This window comes from Pecten maximus, chromosome 9 (assembly GCF_902652985.1).
Source record: "Pecten maximus chromosome 9, xPecMax1.1, whole genome shotgun sequence".
In the NCBI taxonomy this organism is placed as follows: domain Eukaryota; kingdom Metazoa; phylum Mollusca; class Bivalvia; order Pectinida; family Pectinidae; genus Pecten; species Pecten maximus.
In genome coordinates, this window is record NC_047023.1 from 37528766 (window position 1) to 37550928 (window position 22163).

The following is a 22163-nucleotide window of genomic DNA, read 5'->3' on the forward strand; positions in this document are numbered from 1 at the left end:
AACCTGTAACACTGTCAGAGTACCGACCAGCCTTGTACAGGGCCAGACCTTTGTTACACATGTCCTCCAAGGTCACAATGTCAGCCACAAGGTCATACTGCACTCCCGCTTCTAGGTACCGCTGATCTTTACTGTAAGTGTAAAGTCTACGTTATACACAAAGTACTTAATATTTACATACTTAATTATAACAAGTCCAAACTCAAGGACAAACTAGAAATTGTATTTGACCTCTTACATGGCATTTTCAGCCCCACCGACTGCCAGGTTATTGCTATACAATCTGACACAGTGAAACAAAGGGAAGTAACTCTGATAGATCAGGATGATTATCTTTGATAAACATCCACTGTTTGTTTTAATGACTTACTGCAAATTATGTTAATTTATTAACTCTGTTCGCTAAGTGTACTATATCATCTAACCCTGTCTATCATGGTGTCTATCCTAGCCCATTGTTACTTACACCAGTTCAAGTTTTTCTTTGTCTATGCTAGCCCATACCAATCCATCATTATCCATTCTAGTCTATCATAGTCCATTACAGTTTATGCTAGTCCAATACTAGTCTATCACTGTCTATCCCAGCCTATATCATTCCATCAGAGTCCATCCCAGTCTCTCCTAATCCACCTTAGTCCGTACAAGACCATCCTAGTCTAGCTAGTCTATCCTAGTCCACCCAAGTCTATTCTAGTCCACCCAAGTCTATTCTAGTCCACCCAAGTCTATCCTAGTCCACCTCAGTCTATTCTAGTCCACCCAAGTCTATCCTAGTCCACCTCAGTCTATTCTAGTTCACCTCAGTCTATTCTAGTCCACCCAAGTCTATTCTAGTTCACCCCAGTCTATTCTAGTCCACCCAAGTCTATTCTAGTCCACCCAAGTCTATTCTAGTTCACCCCAGTCTATTCTAGTCCACCCAAGTCTATTCTAGTCCACCCCAGTCTATCCTAGTCCACACCAGTCCATCCCATTCCATCAAAGTCCATCCCAGTCTCTCATAATCCACTTTAGTCCGTACAAGACCATCCTAGTCTAGCTAGTCTATCCTAGTCCACCCCAGTCTATCCTTACCTACCCAGTCTATCCTAGTCCATAGTCCATACCAGTCTATCCTTACCTACCCAGTCTATCCTAGTCCATAGTCCATACCAGTCTATCCTTACCTACCCAGTCTATCCTAGTCCATAGTCCACCCCAGTCTATCCTTACCTACCCAGTCTATCCTTACCTACCCAGTCTATCCTTACCTACCCAGTCTATCCTTACCTACCCAGTCTATCCTTACCTACCCAGTCTATCCTAGTCCATAGTCCACCCCAGTCTATCCTTACCTACCCAGTCTATCCTTACCTACCCAGTCTATCCTAGTCCATAGTCCACCCCAGTCTATCCTTACCTACCCAGTCTATCCTAGTCCATAGTCCAAACCAGTCTATCCTTACCTACCCAGTCTATCCTAGTCCATAGTCCACCCCAGTCTATCCTTACCTACCCAGTCTATCCTAGTCCATAGTCCACCCCAGTCTATCCTTACCTACCCAGTCTATCCTAGTCCATAGTCCATACCAGTCTATCCTTACCTACCCAGTCTATCCTAGTCCATAGTCCACCCCAGTCTATCCTTACCTACCCAGTCTATCCTTACCTATCTAGTCTATCCTTACCTACCCAGTCTGTCCTAGTCCTTTAGTTCCACCCCAGTCTATCCTTACCTATCTAGTCTATCCTTACCTACCCAGTCTATCCTAGTCCATAGTCCACCCCAGTCTATCCTTACCTACCCAGTCTATCCTTACCTACCCAGTCTATCCTTACCTACCCAGTCTATCCTAGTCCATAGTCCACCCCAGTCTATCCTTACCTACCCAGTCTATCCTTACCTACCCAGTCTATCCTTACCTACCCAGTCTATCCTAGTCCATAGTCCACCCCAGTCTATCCTTACCTACCCAGTCTATCCTTACCTACCCAGTCTAATCCTACCTACCCAGTCCTAGTCCTAGTACCTATCCGATCTATCCTTACCTACCCAGTCTAGCCTATACCTACCCAGTCTATCCGTTACCTACCCAGTCTTATCCTGACCATAGTCCACCCCAGTCCTATCCTTACCACCCAGTCTATCCTTACCTAACCGCAGTCTATCCTAGTCAATAGTCCACCCCAGTCTATCCTTACCTACCCAGTCTATCCTTACCTACCCAGTCTATCCTATTCCATAGTCCACCCAGTCTCTCTACCTACCCATTCATCCTTACCACCCGTCCTATCCTTACCTACCCAGTCTATCCTTACCTACCCAGTCTATCCTTACCTACCCAGTCTATCCTAGTCCATAGTCCACCCCCAGTCCATCCTTACCTACCCAGTCTATCCTTACCTACCCAGTCTATCCTTACCTAACCAGTCTATCCTTACCTACCCAGTCTATCCTTACCTACCCAGTCTATCCTTACCTACCCAGTCTAGCCTAGTCCATATTCCACCCCAGTCTACCTTACCTAACCAGTCTAATCTTACCTCCCCAGTCCTATCCTTCCTACCCAGTCTATCCTTACCTATCCAGTCTATCCTTACCTACCCAGTCTATCCTTACCTACCCAGTCTATCCTTACCTACCCAGTCTATCCTTACCTACCCAGTCTATCCTTACCTACCCAGTCTATCCTAGTCCATAGTCCATACCAGTCTATCCTTACCTACCCAGTCTATCCTAGTCCATAGTCCACCCCAGTCTATCCTTACCTACCCAGTCTATCCTTACCTACCCAGTCTATCCTTACCTACCCAGTCTATCCTTACCTACCCCAGTCTATCCTTACCTACCCAGTCTTTCCTTACCTACCCAGTCTATCCTTACCTATCCTAGTCTATCCTTACCTACCCAGTCTATCCTTACCTACCCAGTCTATCCTTACCTACCCAGTCTATCCTAGTCCATAGTCCACCCCAGTCTATCCTTACCTACCCAGTCTATCCTTACCTACCCAGTCTATCCTTACCTACCCAGTCTATCCTTACCTACCCAGTCTATCCTTACCTACCCAGTCTATCCTTACCTACCCAGTCTATCCTTACCTACCCAGTCTATCCTTACCTATCTAGTCTATCCTTACCTACCCAGTCTATCCTTACCTACCCAGTCTATCCTTACCTACCCAGTCTATCCTAGTCCATAGTCCACCCCAGTCTATCCTTACCTACCCAGTCTATCCTTACCTACCCAGTCTATCCTAGTCCATAGTCCACCCCAGTCTATCCTTACCTACCCAGTCTATCCTTACCTACCCAGTCTATCCTTACCTACCCAGTCTATCCTTACCTACCCAGTCTATCCTAGTCCATAGTCCACCCCAGTCTATCCTTACCTACCCAGTCTATCCTTACCTACCCAGTCTATCCTAGTCCATAGTCCACCCCAGTCTATCCTTACCTACCCAGTCTATCCTTACCTACCCAGTCTATCCTTACCTACCCAGTCTATCCTTACCTACCCAGTCTATCCTTACCTATCTAGTCTATCCTTACCTACCCAGTCTATCCTTACCTACCCAGTCTATCCTTACCTACCCAGTCTATCCTAGTCCATAGTCCACCCCAGTCTATCCTTACCTACCCAGTCTTTCCTTACCTACCCAGTCTATCCTTACCTATCTAGTCTACCCTAGTCAATCCTAGTCTATCCAAAGCCATCTTAGTCCATCCTAGTCTAGATAGTCTATTCTAAATCCTAATTTTCCTTTTGTAGTCCATCCTTGTGTCTAACACTCACCACAGTATGCGAGCATAGTTGATCCTAATTTCCTCATCATGGGGTGAGGCATCATCACACAGCTCTAGAGCAGATTTGAGAGATCGGGCAGCCATCTTGTATAAACCTTGGTGTTCCAGTAGTAATCCATACATGTTGTAAGCAGTGGGATTGGTCTTGTCAAGATCTGAACATCACAAGAAAATCATAACATCACAAGAAACTCATAACATCACAAGAAACTCATTTACAATCATAAAACCTATTGTCCATAAACTGAAATGGCACATACCTTGCAGCTTTCAAAAGTAAGTTTTGTTGTATAAACCATGCAATTTGAGAAACCAATAATTAATAGTGGTGTTAAGTTGCCTTTGTATATGCAGGCTTTTGCTACTGCACAGTTTATACCAATCTCTGAGTTTCTGTGAATTATATCTGTACCTTTGTATGATCATATGTTTCTGTACATAGACTAATTTCTAAAGACCTGTCAGCTTCATAATGAAATATTATCTACTGTAGCCTGTTTCTTTTAATTATTAAATATTTTCATATTAAAACATTATCGATTTTCACACAAATGTCTATTCCTACATTCACAGACAGTCAGGATGTACGAATTAACACAAATATTTCTTATACCTAGATATTTGGCAAGAGCGTCCGAGGCTGCTGGTATGGCTGCCATTTGCTTTATTGAGTATCGGAACAACTCTGTGTTGTGTTTACTCTTGTCCTTCAGCATAGAACACACCCAGCTGGCATACCCAGTGGCTCCCTCTACCTGTACACGAAAAACATTTTATCACCACAATTAAAAGAATATTTCATGTATTCAAATTTTTTCACCAAATCATTACAATATGTGTCTATGATATATATAATGTAGATGTAGATATACTGGATGAAGTACAACCAGTCACTAGTATAAGATATATATATGCAGTATGGTTGTGAAAATGTACAAATGGCCAAGGCCAGCCAGTCATTTCAGTTACACTTTTGCTCTAAGGATATGTAGAAAATTATATGTCAAAATTGTGATGCAATCATATACAAAGCAGAGACTATCAGCTATCTTGCATTGAAATATTTGCATCACCTGCCATGCTATAAATCTCACCTTTCCCTACAAAGTCAATGTTCAAATTAAGTTCTAACAGTTTGAGGAAAGCAAGTAATCAAAAGTCTCCAACTCATCAATCACAAATTTATTTCATGACAAGATTCAAAAACTGATAGGGAACAAAGGGCAATAACTTTGCAAAAACAATTTAATCACAATTCCTTTTAACCATACAAAACCAAATATCATGATCATAATGTATACCAAGTTTCACAGAGATCTGTCAAAAATGTAGGAGATTACCGGACAAATAAAAGTTTAGACAGACAGACAAACAACACCATATACTTTATATACTCGTCAAATTTGATGAGCGTATAAAAATTGTCAAGAGACACAGCCAAATCATAATTAGGATGATATTATAGTTGTGTATACAGCGAACACCCTCAAATGATTTCTGAAATGTGGTATACATTATAATCACAAATGGTAGATATCATTTCTTGCACATAGAACCAGTAAAGAATAGAAACAAGGGGGTTCATAGTGAGATCGATACACCTCAATTATCAGGCACATTCTCAAAATTGGCAGAATTGATTTGTTAAACTGATTCTCATTTTCAGCTAACAAGATATCAAGTGGCAGTGAGCTTATGGTACGGTGTGTGATTTGGCAGCTGTCATTTTTCGTCCATCCATCAACTTTTAACTTTTAGAAAGCTGTAAGCAACTGAGAACTGATTTTTGGCCAGGAAGTACATGCCTTGGAGAAGAGTATACATGTTCTTAAAAGTTTCCTCATATAAATGACCTTGACCTATCTTCAAAGTCACCAGGTTCAAATATATTAAAAAAATCTTCATACCAAGTTCCATCAGGCTCAGAAGTCTGATATTTTGTCAACAGGTATCTTGGATAGAGTGGTATACATTAATTTTCCTCATATAATTGACCTTGACCTACTTTCAAGGTCACAGAGGTCCAACATGTTAGAAAATTCAAGAATCTTCTGAAGTTCAAGACAACTGAGAGGCATGATATGTCCAGCAGGTACCTAAGACAGAGGTGTACAAAGATTTCTCACATAAATGACTTTAACTTATTTTCAAGGTCACAGGGGCAAAATAATCAAAATTTCCTTTGTGAATGTTCTTAAGTTCTAGAAAACCCACCTCTTGTCTACATGTCAAAATCTACCTAGTAGGCGTAAACATGTTAAAATTCAAAGTTGAACTGAATCACAATACTTCAAAGAAAAAAAATTTGATCCTACGTGATTGGCTAGTTCATTGGTGTGTCTGAACAAGTCCATGGCATCTTCATGTCCAACTGTCTCTGCAATCAGTGCCTGCAAATGTACAGATAATGTACAAATACTAGTAATATATGTATAACATATATATTATATTGTATACATTGCAAAACAAATTAAAAAAAAAATTAATATCCCAAAATCACTAATTCTCAAAATTCACCTAAATATGTCATTTTTATCCAAAAATCAATCTGTGAAAAGTGAGGGGAAAATGCATCTGATTTATGTTAAGCATCCATTCAAATTTGGCCATAAACTCATTTGTTAGTCAATTAGAGAAGCAATAATTAATATGTTATATCAATTTCTCAATTTTTAACCCAAAGATACAACAAAAAATTCAAATTCATGTAACCTGTAGTGTGTGCTGAGATGTCCATACTACATTGCAACTTATGTATATTCCAGCTTTTGTTAAAATCACATTCATTGATACTTGTTTAAAAAGTGAGCTTAACAGTTTTTAAATTCCAGATTTGCTGCATCCCAGATTTCCAGAGTCACTGGACCATAAATTCTGGACGATTTTCCTTAAATGATGGATGTGTTGAGATGTCCACTATATGGTCTAACTACCTGTTTATACCAAGTTTTGATAAAGTTTGAATTTTGCTTTCGAGTAACAGCTTTAAATGCAAAACTAGTTGACAATACATCACTTTGCAACTTCATCACAAGACAGAAAAAAATCCTTCAACTAACCTGATTACAACAATGCCATTAAACATGGCGCCAAGCTCCATTTTGTACAATGTACATGTAAACAGTGTACAGTATAGTTATAGTGAGTGGTAAGGAATGAGGTGACAAAGGATTGTTATTACCTGTCCAATCCAGCAGGCAACATAGGATGGCTCTAAACTCTGAGCGGTCTTGAAGGCATCGTGGGCAAGCTGAAAAATGTCTGATCATGGTTAATATAATTCCCTAAGGATTAAGTGAAACCTTAGAAATACATTATAAAAATCATTCAGAAGAAAAATGGAAAACCTCATGAAATATTACCTCTATATTGCCATTCTTGAAATAAAGTGTTGCCAAATTAGACCAAGCCACTACATTCTGAAAACAGAAACAAGAAGTTAGGACAAAACATTTACAGCTACAAGGCTAATTAATCAGCTGTTCATCATTAATTCATCATAAAGTGATTCATTAATTCATAAGTTAACATTAATTTACTTGTAACTATATCTATTTATCAATAATTATATCTGTTCTTAAAATCATTTTTTTATACTAACTACAAAATTTAAATCAAGTCATTAACATTTCTTTAAATATCAACTAACACTAAATTACGAATTGTACATCAGTTTGGTATCAGTATCCATCTATTTTAGTGATAGAAATATTTTTTTATTTCACAAAGATCCCAGTCTATATATATCTTACATTTGGTTCAGCCTGTATGGACTTGATAAAGCAGTGCTGGGCCTTATCTGGTGAGTAACATCCTGTAATTAAATATTCACCAATTATTACCCTGGTCACAAAGTAATTAAATATTCACCAATTATTACCCTGGTCACAAAGTAATTAAATATTCACTAATTATTCCCCTGCTCACAAAGTAATTAAATATTCACCAATTATTCCCCTGCTCACAAAGTAATTAAATATTCACCTTATTAACCTGGTCACAAAGTAATTAAATATTCACCAATTATTCCCCTGCTCACAAAGTAATTAAATATTCACCTTATTAACCTGGTCACAAACTAATTAAATATTCACCAATTATTACCCTCGTCACAAAGTAATTAAATATTCACCAATTATTCCCCTGGTCACAAAGTCATTAATTATTCACCAATTATTACCCAGGTCACAAAGTAAGTAAATATTGACCAATTATCACCCTGCTCACAAAGTAATTAAATATTCACCAATTATTACCCTGCTCACAAAGTAATTAAATATTCACCAATTATTACCCTGGTCACAAAGTAATTAAATATTCACCAATTATTCTCCTGGTCACAAAAAATATATCGATTCAAGATTTACAGAGGTGTCAAACACCTAAAAAAATATCCTACACAATAAAACCCTGAATCTAATATGAATTTGAATTTCACAAATTTACTAAAAATGTGTAAACCTGTTAGAAGCACACCAGCTACATGGTACGACTTCTAGCTAACATTGGGTTCAATATTAGAGGTATCTTGCACTCCTGATTTCCAGATTTCATAAAAACTGTGTTTCATTACTTCATTTTTAATTATTCACTGATCCGTACTTTGTGCTAAATATTGTGTGTACTGGTTTTAATCAAATAAAACAAAACGAAAAATAACTTTTACAGTCAAAAATTAGCATCCTAATTGTGACTATACCTTTTGAACAGAATACCCTTCCTAGAGCATTCCAGTGTAGATGGTTCTTAGGATCAATTGTCAAGGCTTTCTTCAAGGAATTTACGGCTTTAGTGGACAGTCTGGCAATGACGTCAGTTTGTGCCGACTGCTGTGATTGGTAGAAGAAATTGACTCCAAGGTCATGCCATAATGAGGCACAATCTGAAAGGGCCTTTAAAGCTCGGCCATAACACCTGAAAAAGAAGACAATAAACTTTTGAAGACACATAGGTTTTCCTTGGCTCTTAGTTGCACCATCCAATTTTGAGACTGATTAGAGAAACAAAATGGTTGCCAGCTGCCATCTTGAAATTTTGACAGTTGAAGTGAAGTTTACCGGTAAGTCTATTTCTTGAGACGTTTGGTTTTGTATTGGTTAACATCCTATCAATAGCTATATATAGTCATTAAAGGAAATGGCCTCTGTATTTATGAGATTAACGAATGTGGTAATGAGAGTGTGCTTTGGGAGGCTGTGGTATGTTTGTGTTTGTCTCCTTGTAATAGTGTGGAACTGATGTAGTCTTCATAGTACTACCTCAATGAAGCATACTTCCAAAGACAACCCACTCAGTCACATTATACTGACCATGGGAAAACTAGTCGTCCAACTCTCCAAGCTACTAAGCATTAAGCAGGAGTAGCAATTACCATTTTTATAGACACTGCATGGTCTGTCTCGACCAGTGGACAAACCAAAAGCCTTCATCACAAGGGCAAACGCTCAACTGAAGGTCAGAAGTGAGGCATTGTCAAAGGAGACATATTAGTGGGAATAAAGCTGTTTAGAAAGAGGAGGAAAGATACTGTAACATCCCAAATTTGGTCACCTCTTACAAATGCATTCCCTTGCAGTACTCTTGAGAAGTACATGTATTTATAAAACTAAAATGTGTAGGTCCCTTGTTGCGTCCTTTCAATTTTGAGTCTGCATAAAAATTCAGGGAAAAAAGAATGGCTGATAAGTAAACATCATGCACTTTGACCTGGTACCTAGGGGAACCTACAGGTACATATGAAATCATTAGAAATTGTGATCAGTAATAACTGTCAAAATCAATATAGCTGCATGCCGGCTATTCCGTTTTCCTTATCAGCCTCAAAATTGAAAGGGCACAACTTGAGACAAAGGGGACTCTAAGTACCCAATACACTGCAGGTGTTACCTACCGACAGTACAGGTATGTCTTCTTTCCCACAGTACAGGTGTATATTTTACTACCCAATACACTGCAGGTGTTACCTACCGACAGTACAGGTATGTCTAATTACCTGTTACAAAGGTCAGTAAAGGTAAATATTAGATCTCTGATACTTTTACTTTTATGTATGAGACTGATTAAAGGAACAGTGAAAAAGAAATGTAATTCATCCTCCAATGAACTGCAATCCTCCAATGAACTGCAATCCTCCAATAAATTGCAGGTTTTGCACAGTTCTGTTGAAATAATCCTTAACCTGTTCCTGGGGCTTTCAAGGTCTGTCTTTCACACAATATTACATTTTGTGAAAAGCACTCTATGATTGAAATTAGAAAAAAATATTAAGATACTCTCAGGTACAATAAAAGTTGGTAACCAGGTTTTATGTTTATGTTTTTGTGTAATTGTACATGAAACGTACAACGTAGTAAGAATTTATTGCTCTATAAATAAATGCATCAAGATACATCTGCAGTTTAACATGGAATACTTGTGTTAAAATAAAGCTAGTTTTTAATAAGTTGCATCTTGTTTTATTTCATTTATAAGCTAACAGATGATGATTGTATTTAGATTATACCAACGGTGTCATTATCATTTATTAGTAATTATAATTAAAGTTAGCGGAAATTAAAAAGATTGTTCGCATGATTGATAGATCTCAGTAGGTACGTTTTTGTTAAATATATGATTCAAGAGGATAATGGCGCGATTCTTCTTTGGAGGTAAAGTTGGCTGCTCATTTCCCTATAAATGTACCTGATGTATGTTTACAGAATTTAAGATGGAATATATATAGTTCGAGTGGTATGTCTTGTGGAAGAGACATCAAAATGTTTACCCAATACACATGTGTACATCACCCATTTTCCTGGAATATCATTACTGCTATTACAATTGTCAAATTTCCTGCACATTTTTGTATTAACAGGAAATATTATTTCCTCCACACTTTCAACTCATCACATGATTTATCCACACTTCACATTGAAAGGAACATTTCCGGAATTATTAGTAATTTCCTGTAAATTTTCTGACAATAATAGACAATGTATCTGGGTTCCTGTTGATGCCTATGCACCTCTGAGCATCCAATATATACTGCCAATATATAGAGAATACCCAGATATGACCATTGTTTGTAATGATTTAAAACAGACTTAGTGAGTTAAAATTCTGGATAAAAAAACTGTGTGGATATATGCCAGCTAGAGAGGAAAGACAAGACACGACAAGAAGGAATTTAATTAATGTTGTTATAAATTCCAAAGCTGAAGAAATGCAGACAATGTAAATCAACGTTCTGATGCTGGAGACAGAAAGCTGATTCAATTGCTTTGATATCAACAAAGTGTTGCTATAACAACAAAACAGACATTTTCAGAAAGTCATCAATTTTCATCAAAATGGCAACACCAAAAATACCTATCCGTATGAAAGGTCAGACAACCTGTGTTCATCACAGGAAGGAGCAACTGGAATTGTATTGCAAAAAATGTCAAGAACTGGTTTGTCATAAATGCGTTTCATCTGTTCACAATAGCCATACAATTTGTGAGCTCCGTGAAATCACTCCTCAGAAGAAACAAGACATTAAAAAGTTTATCGACAGAACAGAACAAAATGACCTGGTACAAATCAGGAAATACATCACCTCTTCTCAGACACTCCTTATAAACAATGACAGTACATTTGAGGAACTATCACATCAGTTGATTATGCAAACAAGCAAATTAAAACAAGACCTTGACATGCTCACAGCAGAGACGCTCTCTCTTTATCAAAAAATGAAAGAGGACAATACCAAGCTCTTAGAGAAATACAAACAGGACCTGGAGCTATACGACAAGGGAATCGAACAACAATTACAGGAATGCAAGAAAGCACTTCAGCGTGGTTCTCACTTACAAATTTACGATACATCTTGTGAGATCCATTCTCCAACCAGTCTCCCTGTAAAACCTATCTTGGGTACGGTCAGCTTCACCCCAAACGGAAATTATCAAAGTCACCTAGAACAAGCCTTAGGGACAGTTATCACCTCAGGTCAAGGTCATACATCTGCTGACCTAGATCAGTCAACATCAGAAGATCTGGGAAACTCCTCTACACAACAAAATCAGTCAGGAGATAAAGGACAGAAAGCAGGGAACAATCTACTGCCAGAGACCAACTTGGTTGAAGAGTGGCAGACATTAAATTATATTGGTTCTATATGCCCCACCATTGATGACCAGGCGTGGACCAGTGATTGTCGTAGAAAATTAACTCTCCTGGACAGGAAGGGTACAGAAATACAGACAGTCACACACACAGCTGATATCAAAGACATCAGTCTATCACCCACAACACACAGACTGTGGATCTGTGATGAAAAAAACAACATCATTAAGGTTGAAACAGAGCGATTGACACGCCGCGTACTAGCACAGCTAACAAACAAATTGAGATCCAAGGAGGAAGTGGAGAGTGAGGTGGTATCAGTAAAACTAACCCAAAGATTCAGAACCAATGAGAAACCAAGATGTTTATGTGTTACAGCCAGTAACCATGTTATCGTAGGGATGACCAAACACATCGCCAAGTTTACCACAAAAGGTCAAATGGTGCTCACTACAATGGCTGCAGGGACTGGGAAACCAATAGTGTGTACGCCACACAGGATCACAGAATGTCCTGTCACTCACAATGTCGCAGTGATTGATTTCAGTAATGAACGTGATGGTGGTGATGGAAATAGACATGTTGTTGTCATGAATACTAAGTTTGATGAACAGTTTGTATACAGAGGTAGCATCCCCAGTACATGTAAACAAACACCACAAACAGGAGGGGGAACATTTAACCCCTGGGGTGTGGTTTATGATAGTGTGGGGAACCTCATCATAGGGGACCATAACAGCCACAGGGTCCTACTCCTCCGTGGAGGTGGTGAGTTCCTCAGGATCATACACACAGACAAACTCAGTACATGGGCTGTAGGTGTAGACAATAAGGATATCCTGTGGGCATCATTTGCAGCCTTAGTAGGAAAGAGTATAAAACTACTACAGTACAAAAGTGTATGATAATGTAAAACTATTACTACAGTACAAAAGTGTATGATAATCTAAAACTATTACTACAGTACAAAAGTGTATGACAATGTTAAACTACTACAACAGTACAAAAGTGTATGACAATGTTAAACTATTACTAAGGTACAAAAGTGTATGATAATGTAAAACTATTACTACAGTACAAAAGTGTATGACAGTGTTAAACTACTACAACAGTACAAAAGTGTATGACAATGTTAAACTATTACTAAGGTACAAAAGTGTATGACAATGTTAAACTATTACTACAGTACAAAAGTGTATGACAGTGTAAAACTACTGAAGTGTGACAGGAGGAGGACCACGCCATCAGCTGTGAAAAATATACTGAGAAAATAACAACACAGTAAGAGCAATCTGTGTATATTCAAAATATATGTGGAGCCCCAACAAAAGTGTAGAAAATAGGAATGTCTGCAGTCTCATGTAGATCAGTTGAATGCATTCTGAATTTTGTTTTTAGCTCAGTACAAGGTCCATGTTTCTTCCCCAAGGCAAGAAACCACAGAAACCCCCTGTTGTTCTAAATGTCAACAAATAGGTCAGTACATTTTGTACAAGGTTCATGTTTCCTAACCAGGACAAGCAACCACAGAAATTATTATAATGAAAATAAACTTAAGATAGTTGAAACCAAATAAATGTATAATTTGTAATGAAATTTTTAACAATTTTTTTGAATAAATATAAATAAAGAATTTATTAGTTTTTGTTTATAGACAACTGTAAGGTCATTAGCTTTTTCATATTCTCAATAGAAACATTTAATTTTTAATATATTTTGTTATAAGTTAGAGATTTGTTTAAGTAGTAGTTCAGGCTGTCTTGGGGTATATGAAGTATACATGTATGAAAGATGAATATAAGATCTGGGAATGTATATCATAAATGTTATTAATACATAACCTTCCAAAGAATACCAATAAATGTAAGTCATCCATATTCAGTTTTTGTTGTCTATAAAATGTTATTATACCTAAGCATTTTATTAATTAAACAAACAATTTACATGTATCGGTTACAAAACACTTATATCACGTCTAACAGATAAAGGAAAAGGAGTAGGCTACAATGCAAACTTACGTTAACGTTTTTCTGCTGAAGACAGACGTGTTTATACTTTATGTGCATATAAAATACGGAATGCCGATCAGTTGGAGAATGCATGATTGAATGACAAATAACTGATTTACATAGATATTTATGTATAAGTTTCAAACGTGACATTTTGAATATGAGTGAAGACATTGCTAATTGTTTGGGTTTAAAATTGATCTGCTTGTTTTACTGTTCTGTAAAATTTACTCACCAACCGCTGATTTCAATGGCGGCGGAGATCATCAAAGACTACTACTGGCATGTTATACCGGAGTGATTAAATGCCATGGCTTCTAAATACACCATTTATCTATCAATTGGGCCTGATGATTAATTAACCCATGATCGGGAGTGACAACACACGCTATCGATATCCCTATTGTCAGTCAGGGCATTTGTGGGAGAGGTGTGAAATCTTGCCGCGGGGGTCACAACAAACACCTGTTCAGTGGTCATTACAGGTAATTTTTTTGTTCGAATCAAGAGATGTTAATTACTTATAATATCATAGCTAACGGGCCATGAAAAAAGTTTGATACATCGAAAACTTTGATTTGTAAAAATTTGAATCATACATAGGTTTGTTAGTAGCGTTTAGAGGAAATTCGGGACCAAGCAAAAAGTTTGATACAGTGAGAAATTCAAATCAACGAAGTTCGAATCATCAAGGTTTGACTGTATATTTTTGAAGGAAGGTTACACAAACTCTTTTAATAATATGATTATTTCTTGATCCATTTGAAGATACATCATACAATAAGATGCCCAAGGGCCTTAAAGGTCATCTGACTCTAAATTAAAGACCCCTATACTTTTGAAGTATGCATTTTCTGTAGCGAGTATAGTGGCAATGTTTGCCATGGTGGCCATCTTGGAATTTAGACCAACCTGAAAAATAACAACACTTGATCACAACAATCTCAGGATCATTCCTGGTAAGTTAGAGCTGAATCACATTTGTGCAATTTGAGAAGAAGTTTGAAATAGGTGTTGTTCAGGAAAGCCATGATTGCGCAATCATGTTACAAAATGGCCACTATGGCTGCCATGTCAAAGTTTTTACGAGGCCGATAAATAAAAACACTTTGTTGGCTCTCCTTCCTTAACATCCTCACCAATTTCCAGCTCAATGGCACCAGTGGAACTGGAGAAGAAGTTTAAAATGTGTTTTATAAGATGGCTGCCATGGTGGCCATCTTGGATTTCTGACCGACACTTGGTCAGGACCATCTCAAGATCATTTCAGGCAAGTTTCAGCTCAATCCAACTATTGGAATTTGAGAAGTTTGAAATGTGAAATGTGAAATGCACGACGACGGACGAAGCATGATGACTATAGGTCATCCTGACCTTTCGGGTCAAATGACCTAAAAAGGAAAGAGATAACAGTGATATAAATTGTCATTATAGACTATAGTAAAGTATACTTCCTCCCAAGGGGAAAATGTGAGACCACAGGGTCATGAAATTCACAATTCTGGTAAAACACCTTTAGAACCTCCCATCTATGATGAGTACTGTACTTTGGGATATTTTGGCGTTGCCAAAATTTGGCGCTTTTTGCTCAAAATTAGGTGGTTAAATATTGGTGCGTCAAATGTTGGCGTTTTCCATCATGTGTGTTAAATTTTGGCACTTACCTGTAGTAATGTATTTGATATGTTTGTTCATTATGCTACGAAAGTCTACATATTTAGAAGCCATGTTGCGTTGACACGTGTACACAGGGATTTAAACCTCTGTGGTTAAGCGACAGGATTCAATCACCTACCTAAGATATAGCCTTTGTTTGAATAGGTTTTCCTGAGAACATAAAAGTATAAGCCTTTTGTATTTCGTCTCACCTGGTTGCACAGGAAAACATGTAGTCTTCGCTTTGTACATGTAAGTTACACAAGTTAATGGATCGATTGAGACGCGACTTATCCTTGAACACAGCTAATACAACAATCAATATGAAAACAACGTGAATGAAATTTATGACACATTTAGATGAAAACATACCTTTATTGACGCGTTTTTATAAAAAAAACAATATTCCAACACACATCAACACATATCGTGGAAGCTGGTTATGGGTATTTAGTAAATGAATGGAAGGGCGGTTGCTGTAATCCAAATATTGTTCTGACGATTTTTTTTCAGGAAATTTTGGTGTGTTTAATTTTGGCTCATTCACCCCAGGCGCCAAATAAACCAAAATATAACCACATCTATAATATCCAAAAGTACGGTATTTGATTCTACCTTATTTAAGTCCTGAGAAGAAGTTTCTTGAAATTTCACTTAATTTGACCATTGGGTCAGTCAGTGCCAAAATATATGTAGTGTACAACAGGCATCCCATACTGATAATTCTAACCAAGTTTGTATTATTTCCAATGGCAATTGGGAAAAAAATGCTCAAAAATGGGATTTCCCTATAAAAACTATCGTAAACTTTACCCCCTCCCAAGGGGGCAATGTGAGACCACAGTGTCATGAGATTCACAATTTTGGTAAAGGACATTAAGACCTTTCTATTGGTGAAGAGTATTTGATTCTACCATATCTAGGAGTTGGAATGGTTAGGACTATATAATTCACAATTTTGGTTGACCTTTGGCCATGGAAGCTTCCTGTCAAATTTCATTGAATTTTGGAGAAGAAGTTGAAAATGAAAATTTTTTACAGACAAATGATGCAGGATGAATGACACATGACGATGGACAAAGGCGATTAAAATAGGTCACCTGAAATGAAGGCAACAACAAAACTTCAACTATCAAAACCTAGCTTGAAGATGGCTGTCTGTCAGCCATTTTGTTTTCCTGATCAGCCTCGAAATTGAATGGCACATGTACAACTAGGGACCAAGTGGAAACAACACATCAAGTTTCAAAAATATATATATGTAGGATGATTTGAATAGCCAACCATCTTTAGAATTGCCCATCATCATCATCAAAATAGCCCAAACAATTTGAACTGATCTAAGATTTACCATTTACTCATACCTCTGTATGTACCTACCTAGCCCCAAGTTCCAGGGTCTGTAGAAGATTTATTCTAGATGTCCCTGGGGGACAGGTTTCCCCTGCCCTGGACACCAGTTTATTGTCCACAGTGAACCTGAAGGTCTCCGGTGCCAGACTATGGACCAGTGTACAGGCATCGCCCATCAACTTCCACAGACAGGACATGTCCGCACGGTGGTTCGCTGCCCTTTACAACAAATAACTGGTATTTTACTAAAGAACCAAATTAAAATCTAATAAAAAAAACAATTATGAAGGAAAATGATGGAGCTATTCCTTTATCAAGATGAAAATTGCTACAGAAATCTCAGTATGATATGGAATTTCAGCTTTCTCACACTAGTAATGTTTACGATATCACTGCCAGGTCGTCGGCAGTATGATCTTATACAAATATATCATGGGTGTCTGTGTAATATTCTGGACTACTGCACAGACACCCATGATATACCGGTTTTGATACATAATCACTAAAACACAGTTATAATCACTGACATTTCGACTTTCCTTTAGGTCTAGAAGTCACCTTGACCGTCGTCAACAGTGTTGACATCTGAGTGACTTAGACGCTTGAAAGGAAAGGACGAAATTCCGAAACCTCACAGCTAGGTGTTCAATAGTTCACACGTGACCGCGCAATAGTCATTTAAGCCATGCATAGTACAAAATATAGCTTATGTGTATAGTTAAAAAATCAAACACATTACGCAATAAAAATAAATAATAAACAAGACATAAGTTCAAAAGTTCGAATGATATGGGGACTGCTAAAATAGAATGGTTTTTAAGGAAAAATACTGCCAGAACATTAAAATATTGATCTCCATCTACAGCAAAACAGAATGAGATTATTATATATTAGCAACTTGATTCTTCTAACAATGCTATGAAAATAGGCAAAATTAGTGCCTTCCAAAATTAGAAATATTGTATAAAAATAAATGACTGACGCTGTCCTCTACTATAATAATGTTTAAGAACCTTTCATTGGATAGCATTCTGTTGTTTTAAAAGTATCAACAGAAAAGATAAGAATTCGACTAGGATGATAAATATTCTAGGAAAATACACTATATTTAATATATTAAATAATTTAAGCATGTAAAGTGTAAATTATCTCCCCTTACACTACAGATGTACCAGAATGAGAACAAATGGTATACATTTTAGACGATTGACTAATGATGGGGGCTATTTAAATAAACAAACATACATGTACAATAAATCGACAAGTAGGTATATATCAATAAGCTATAACTGTTACATAACCAATATAACTGCAGTTATTAACAAAATTTCCAATATTTACTTATTTAATACAACAATTCAAGAAACAGGAAATGGACTAAGACAAATAATTATCAAGACAATTGAGTTGTAAGTGGTGAGGAAAATCTGGAACTCCCTGTGATGAAATCTTTTGTATTTTCTTTATCGGGGACATATACGAAAAATATATAAAAAATCAGATTTACAATGTATGAATATGACAATATGAATGAAAAAGTGTATGTTGAATGAATCTCCTACTGCATGAAGACACCAATTATGTACTTTCATGCTTTTGATCAAAACAAATATTGAACATAAAAAAAAAAAATAGTGGCTTCCGTTTCAATGATTTTTAACCTTAGTTTACTTTCTATGATTCTTAGTCTGTTTAACACATGTAGATACTTTTATCTACAATGTACTTCCTCGTTTACTTACCTGGTGAGGAAAAGCAGAGCATCCTCACAATTTTCTCGGGCACGCCCATGGAAACTCTGGGACAGGTGATTCCTAGCCAGTAATAGATAAGTCTCTCCAACACCTGGGTACCAACAAATCATTGTGGTAATCTTGAGGATTTTTCAACACTTTTTCATGAAAATTATGAAGAAAGTAATAGAATTGTATACTAATATGTAGTTTTTCTTTATTTAAGTGAGAACAGATTTTTTTATACTTGAAATGAAGTTGTGTATAGCAGGTCATTAACAATAGGAAACAAGGACTTTGAAACAACTAAACAAAATTAAACTAAATCTAGTGTATCTGTATGTATAATTACCCTTCAAAGCTGGTACGTAGTTTGGTGAGCGTTCCAGGATAACCTTGTACTCCACAATGGCCTCCGTGTACATGCATAGCATCTGCTTTATAGCAGCGATTCTGGATAAACGAAGAAATGGCAATACAAAGACATCCTTATCAAAGTATAAAACCCTGGGACTGCATAATTAAGTGGATTTGTGGAGAGTTCCACACAAAGTCAAAACTTATTTCTTTGGCTGCATCAAAGCTCTGTGTAGTAATATTTACTATTAAATTATATTATATTAAATTTAATATTTTATCTCCAAGAATTTAATTTCACTATCAAGAATATACAAAAGGTTCTGCAATTTCGTTGTATTTCCAGCTCAATTGGATTGACAGCAAAAGCCGAAATAATAGTTTTATACATAGTACATACATTGCCTGTGGGTTATCAGCTAGGTACATAATGTAAGATTACAACTTCTCACTATCAGGGGAATCCATTTAGCTGTCATGGTTGACCTGTATCGCCTTGACACGTGAAATGTGAGTTATTTTTACCTGATATGTCCATGAACAGGTAAATGTTCCTTTCATATTTCTAACATAGACAGCAATGTCTGTACCTGATAGTACACCAGGGAAACAAAAAAAGTTAACTTGGAACTGACAAGTATTGTAGAGCCCACAGTTTCATGTTTCTTAGAAACAATTTTGTCAGATAGCACACTTCATCAGATAGGATGCAGAATACATGTTTTAAATATTTTAAATTGTATAGCCATTAGTCAACGGGCAACCACAGGAAATTAAGGTTAGTAGTTCTCATGAATAATTTATAATGTTGACAAACCGAGATATATATACTAATTACTCACTGATACAGACAGTACAGGGAGTTGGGAGCCAGCTGAAATACACAAAGAAAATAAATTTGAAAAAATATGTATCATTTAAAGAAGAAGGTAAAATTGTAAACAATAAAATTCCATCGTGTGCCAACATTAAATATTTTTCAAAGTATTCAGACTCACACATGTCCAATACGTCCTGTTTGATCAAAATCCATTTAGGAAGTTACTAGTCTGAGATATTTTTATAAATAGTAACTGTAACCTTGACCTTGGTACTCTGAGACACACTCATTCTTGTGTTACCTCTGAAGCCTTGGTGAAGGCCTTGAGAGCTGCCGTTAGACTGCCTCTGTGTAGGTAGGCTTCAGCCAGACACTCCCAAACATGGCTGTAACATACATTATATACTAATAATCATATATGTAAACTTGTTATGTATAAAAACAAATAAAAGCATACCTGTAACATTCACGCCACTACAGTTTTATCCCATGGGTACTTGCCATTTCTTTTAGTGTTAGATGTCAACCACAATTGGTTCAACATCATAATATTTACTTAATCAGTCAATCCACAAGTCTTTAATAAATGTCTGGTGCTAATATGTAACAGAAGTCTTTCTTTAATAAATGTCTGGTGCTAATATGCAACAGAAGTCTTTCTTTAATAAATGTCTGGTGTTAATATGTAACAGAATAATAAGGCACCAACACTGTACATACTTGTCTTTAGGGTCAGCCCTCAGTGCTGACTGGAAGCTGGTGATGGCCACAGAAGGACTGTCATACTTGACTTGGTACAGCCCCAACCGAAGCCACGCCCACTTGGCACTGCCAATGACAAATAAAGTAATTCTCAACCTAACCATAGTTTTACAAAATGATGTTCAAACTTAGTTAACAAATATAAATGGAGGAAAACAGACTAGAATTCTAGTTATGGATATGTTACCATGATATTTGCATGAGATAATCTTTGGAATATAAGTAAGTACTTGGATGGTGTTAGAAGGTTTAAAATCAAGATACAAAAACTGATCACTAGACCTACTACATGTACTCAGTGTAAAAAGAGATGAAAAACATTGAAATAACATGATAGAAAAATTATATAACAAATGAATGAAAGCTATCACATTAGTTACCTATTAATTGATACAGACATTGTTATATTTGTATCATATCTCATCAAAATCACGGCACAATATCTGCATAGTTCTATACTTTCACTTTAAATCTTGGTCAGATATTATTTTAACATTAAAATTCACATTTCATATATCTATAGCACCTAGTAACTGAAGTAAACTTTGAAAGTACAATATGTATGATTATAAAGTTCAAATATTTGATAAATGATTAAATGAGAATTATCATTATTTATAAATAAATGTATAATCTGTTTTATAGCTGCTTTAGGTTATCAGACAGAATTTGTACATTGATAACTCATTCCATTGAATAATTAATACAATGTCTTTACTTCAGAACGATTAAGGATAGTAAGCACAAACAACAATAACCCATAATTCCCACACAAACATAATCCCTAACCTAGTTGACAATGTGATTATATACTATGGACACCATCAGTACTTACCTTCCTGCGCTAGCTTTAGATGTGACAGAGACGATGATTTTATGGGCATCTTCCTGTTAGTAATGATAAGATCAACAGTAAATCATTTTTAATGTTACTTAAAACTTCTTATTTGACTTCCTGCTTTTAGTGAGTAATTGTGTTGCACAGTTTCTGTGTCATGTAATTTCTATATTCTCCCTAGAGAATGCATGTTTTTGAAATTCTGAACTTTAAAAGCTATACTGTAACAAGTCAGATAAAGCTGCTCTGTGTTCTTGTCTGAATATGTTTATATCCAAGTATGTCCCCATGCAGGTACATTAATTATTAGGCACATCTTTAGATGCCATGATTACTAAAGGGCATTCACATATCTAGGTGTCCCAAAGCTTCACAATGTTTAAATCCTTACAGTTAAAGACAGCTTATCACTTCTATGGTAACTGACCTCCTGACCTGCACTGGACAAAAGATCACAGAGGGCTGCACCAGCATCATCATTGTCAATGTCAAGGTCAAATGCCTTCTGATAACACTTTGTGGCCTTGACCTTGTCTTGCTGGACATCCAAGGAAAAGTGACCCAGATACAAGAATACCTCACTGTTGTACGGGTCCAGCTTGGCAGCCTGTAACAGACAGGTACATAGATAATATCATCTACAATGTACAACAGGGACGGTAACATTCATTTATAAAGACTGATATTTTCAAAGTCCCCCTCCCCCCTATTACTATATTTCAACATATGATTTTCTCGTTTTGTTCTTAAATTATAAGCAC

The 22163-nt window shown here is 36.7% G+C and overlaps 1 protein-coding gene across 1 annotated transcript in view; it reads right to left on the reverse strand.

Moving 5' to 3' along the window:
- Window positions 1-22163, reverse strand: part of LOC117334415 (tetratricopeptide repeat protein 37-like) — a 46351-nt gene that overhangs the window by 17101 nt on the left and 7087 nt on the right. Inside the window, 16 exon segments of the mRNA XM_033894022.1 lie at window positions 4-131; window positions 3779-3944; window positions 4403-4544; window positions 6105-6179; window positions 6971-7039; window positions 7152-7208; window positions 7542-7603; window positions 8489-8703; window positions 16920-17111; window positions 18635-18737; window positions 18978-19078; window positions 19825-19856; window positions 20104-20188; window positions 20523-20630; window positions 21400-21452; window positions 21830-22009. Coding sequence (XP_033749913.1) covers window positions 4-131; window positions 3779-3944; window positions 4403-4544; window positions 6105-6179; window positions 6971-7039; window positions 7152-7208; window positions 7542-7603; window positions 8489-8703; window positions 16920-17111; window positions 18635-18737; window positions 18978-19078; window positions 19825-19856; window positions 20104-20188; window positions 20523-20630; window positions 21400-21452; window positions 21830-22009 — 1768 coding nt within the window.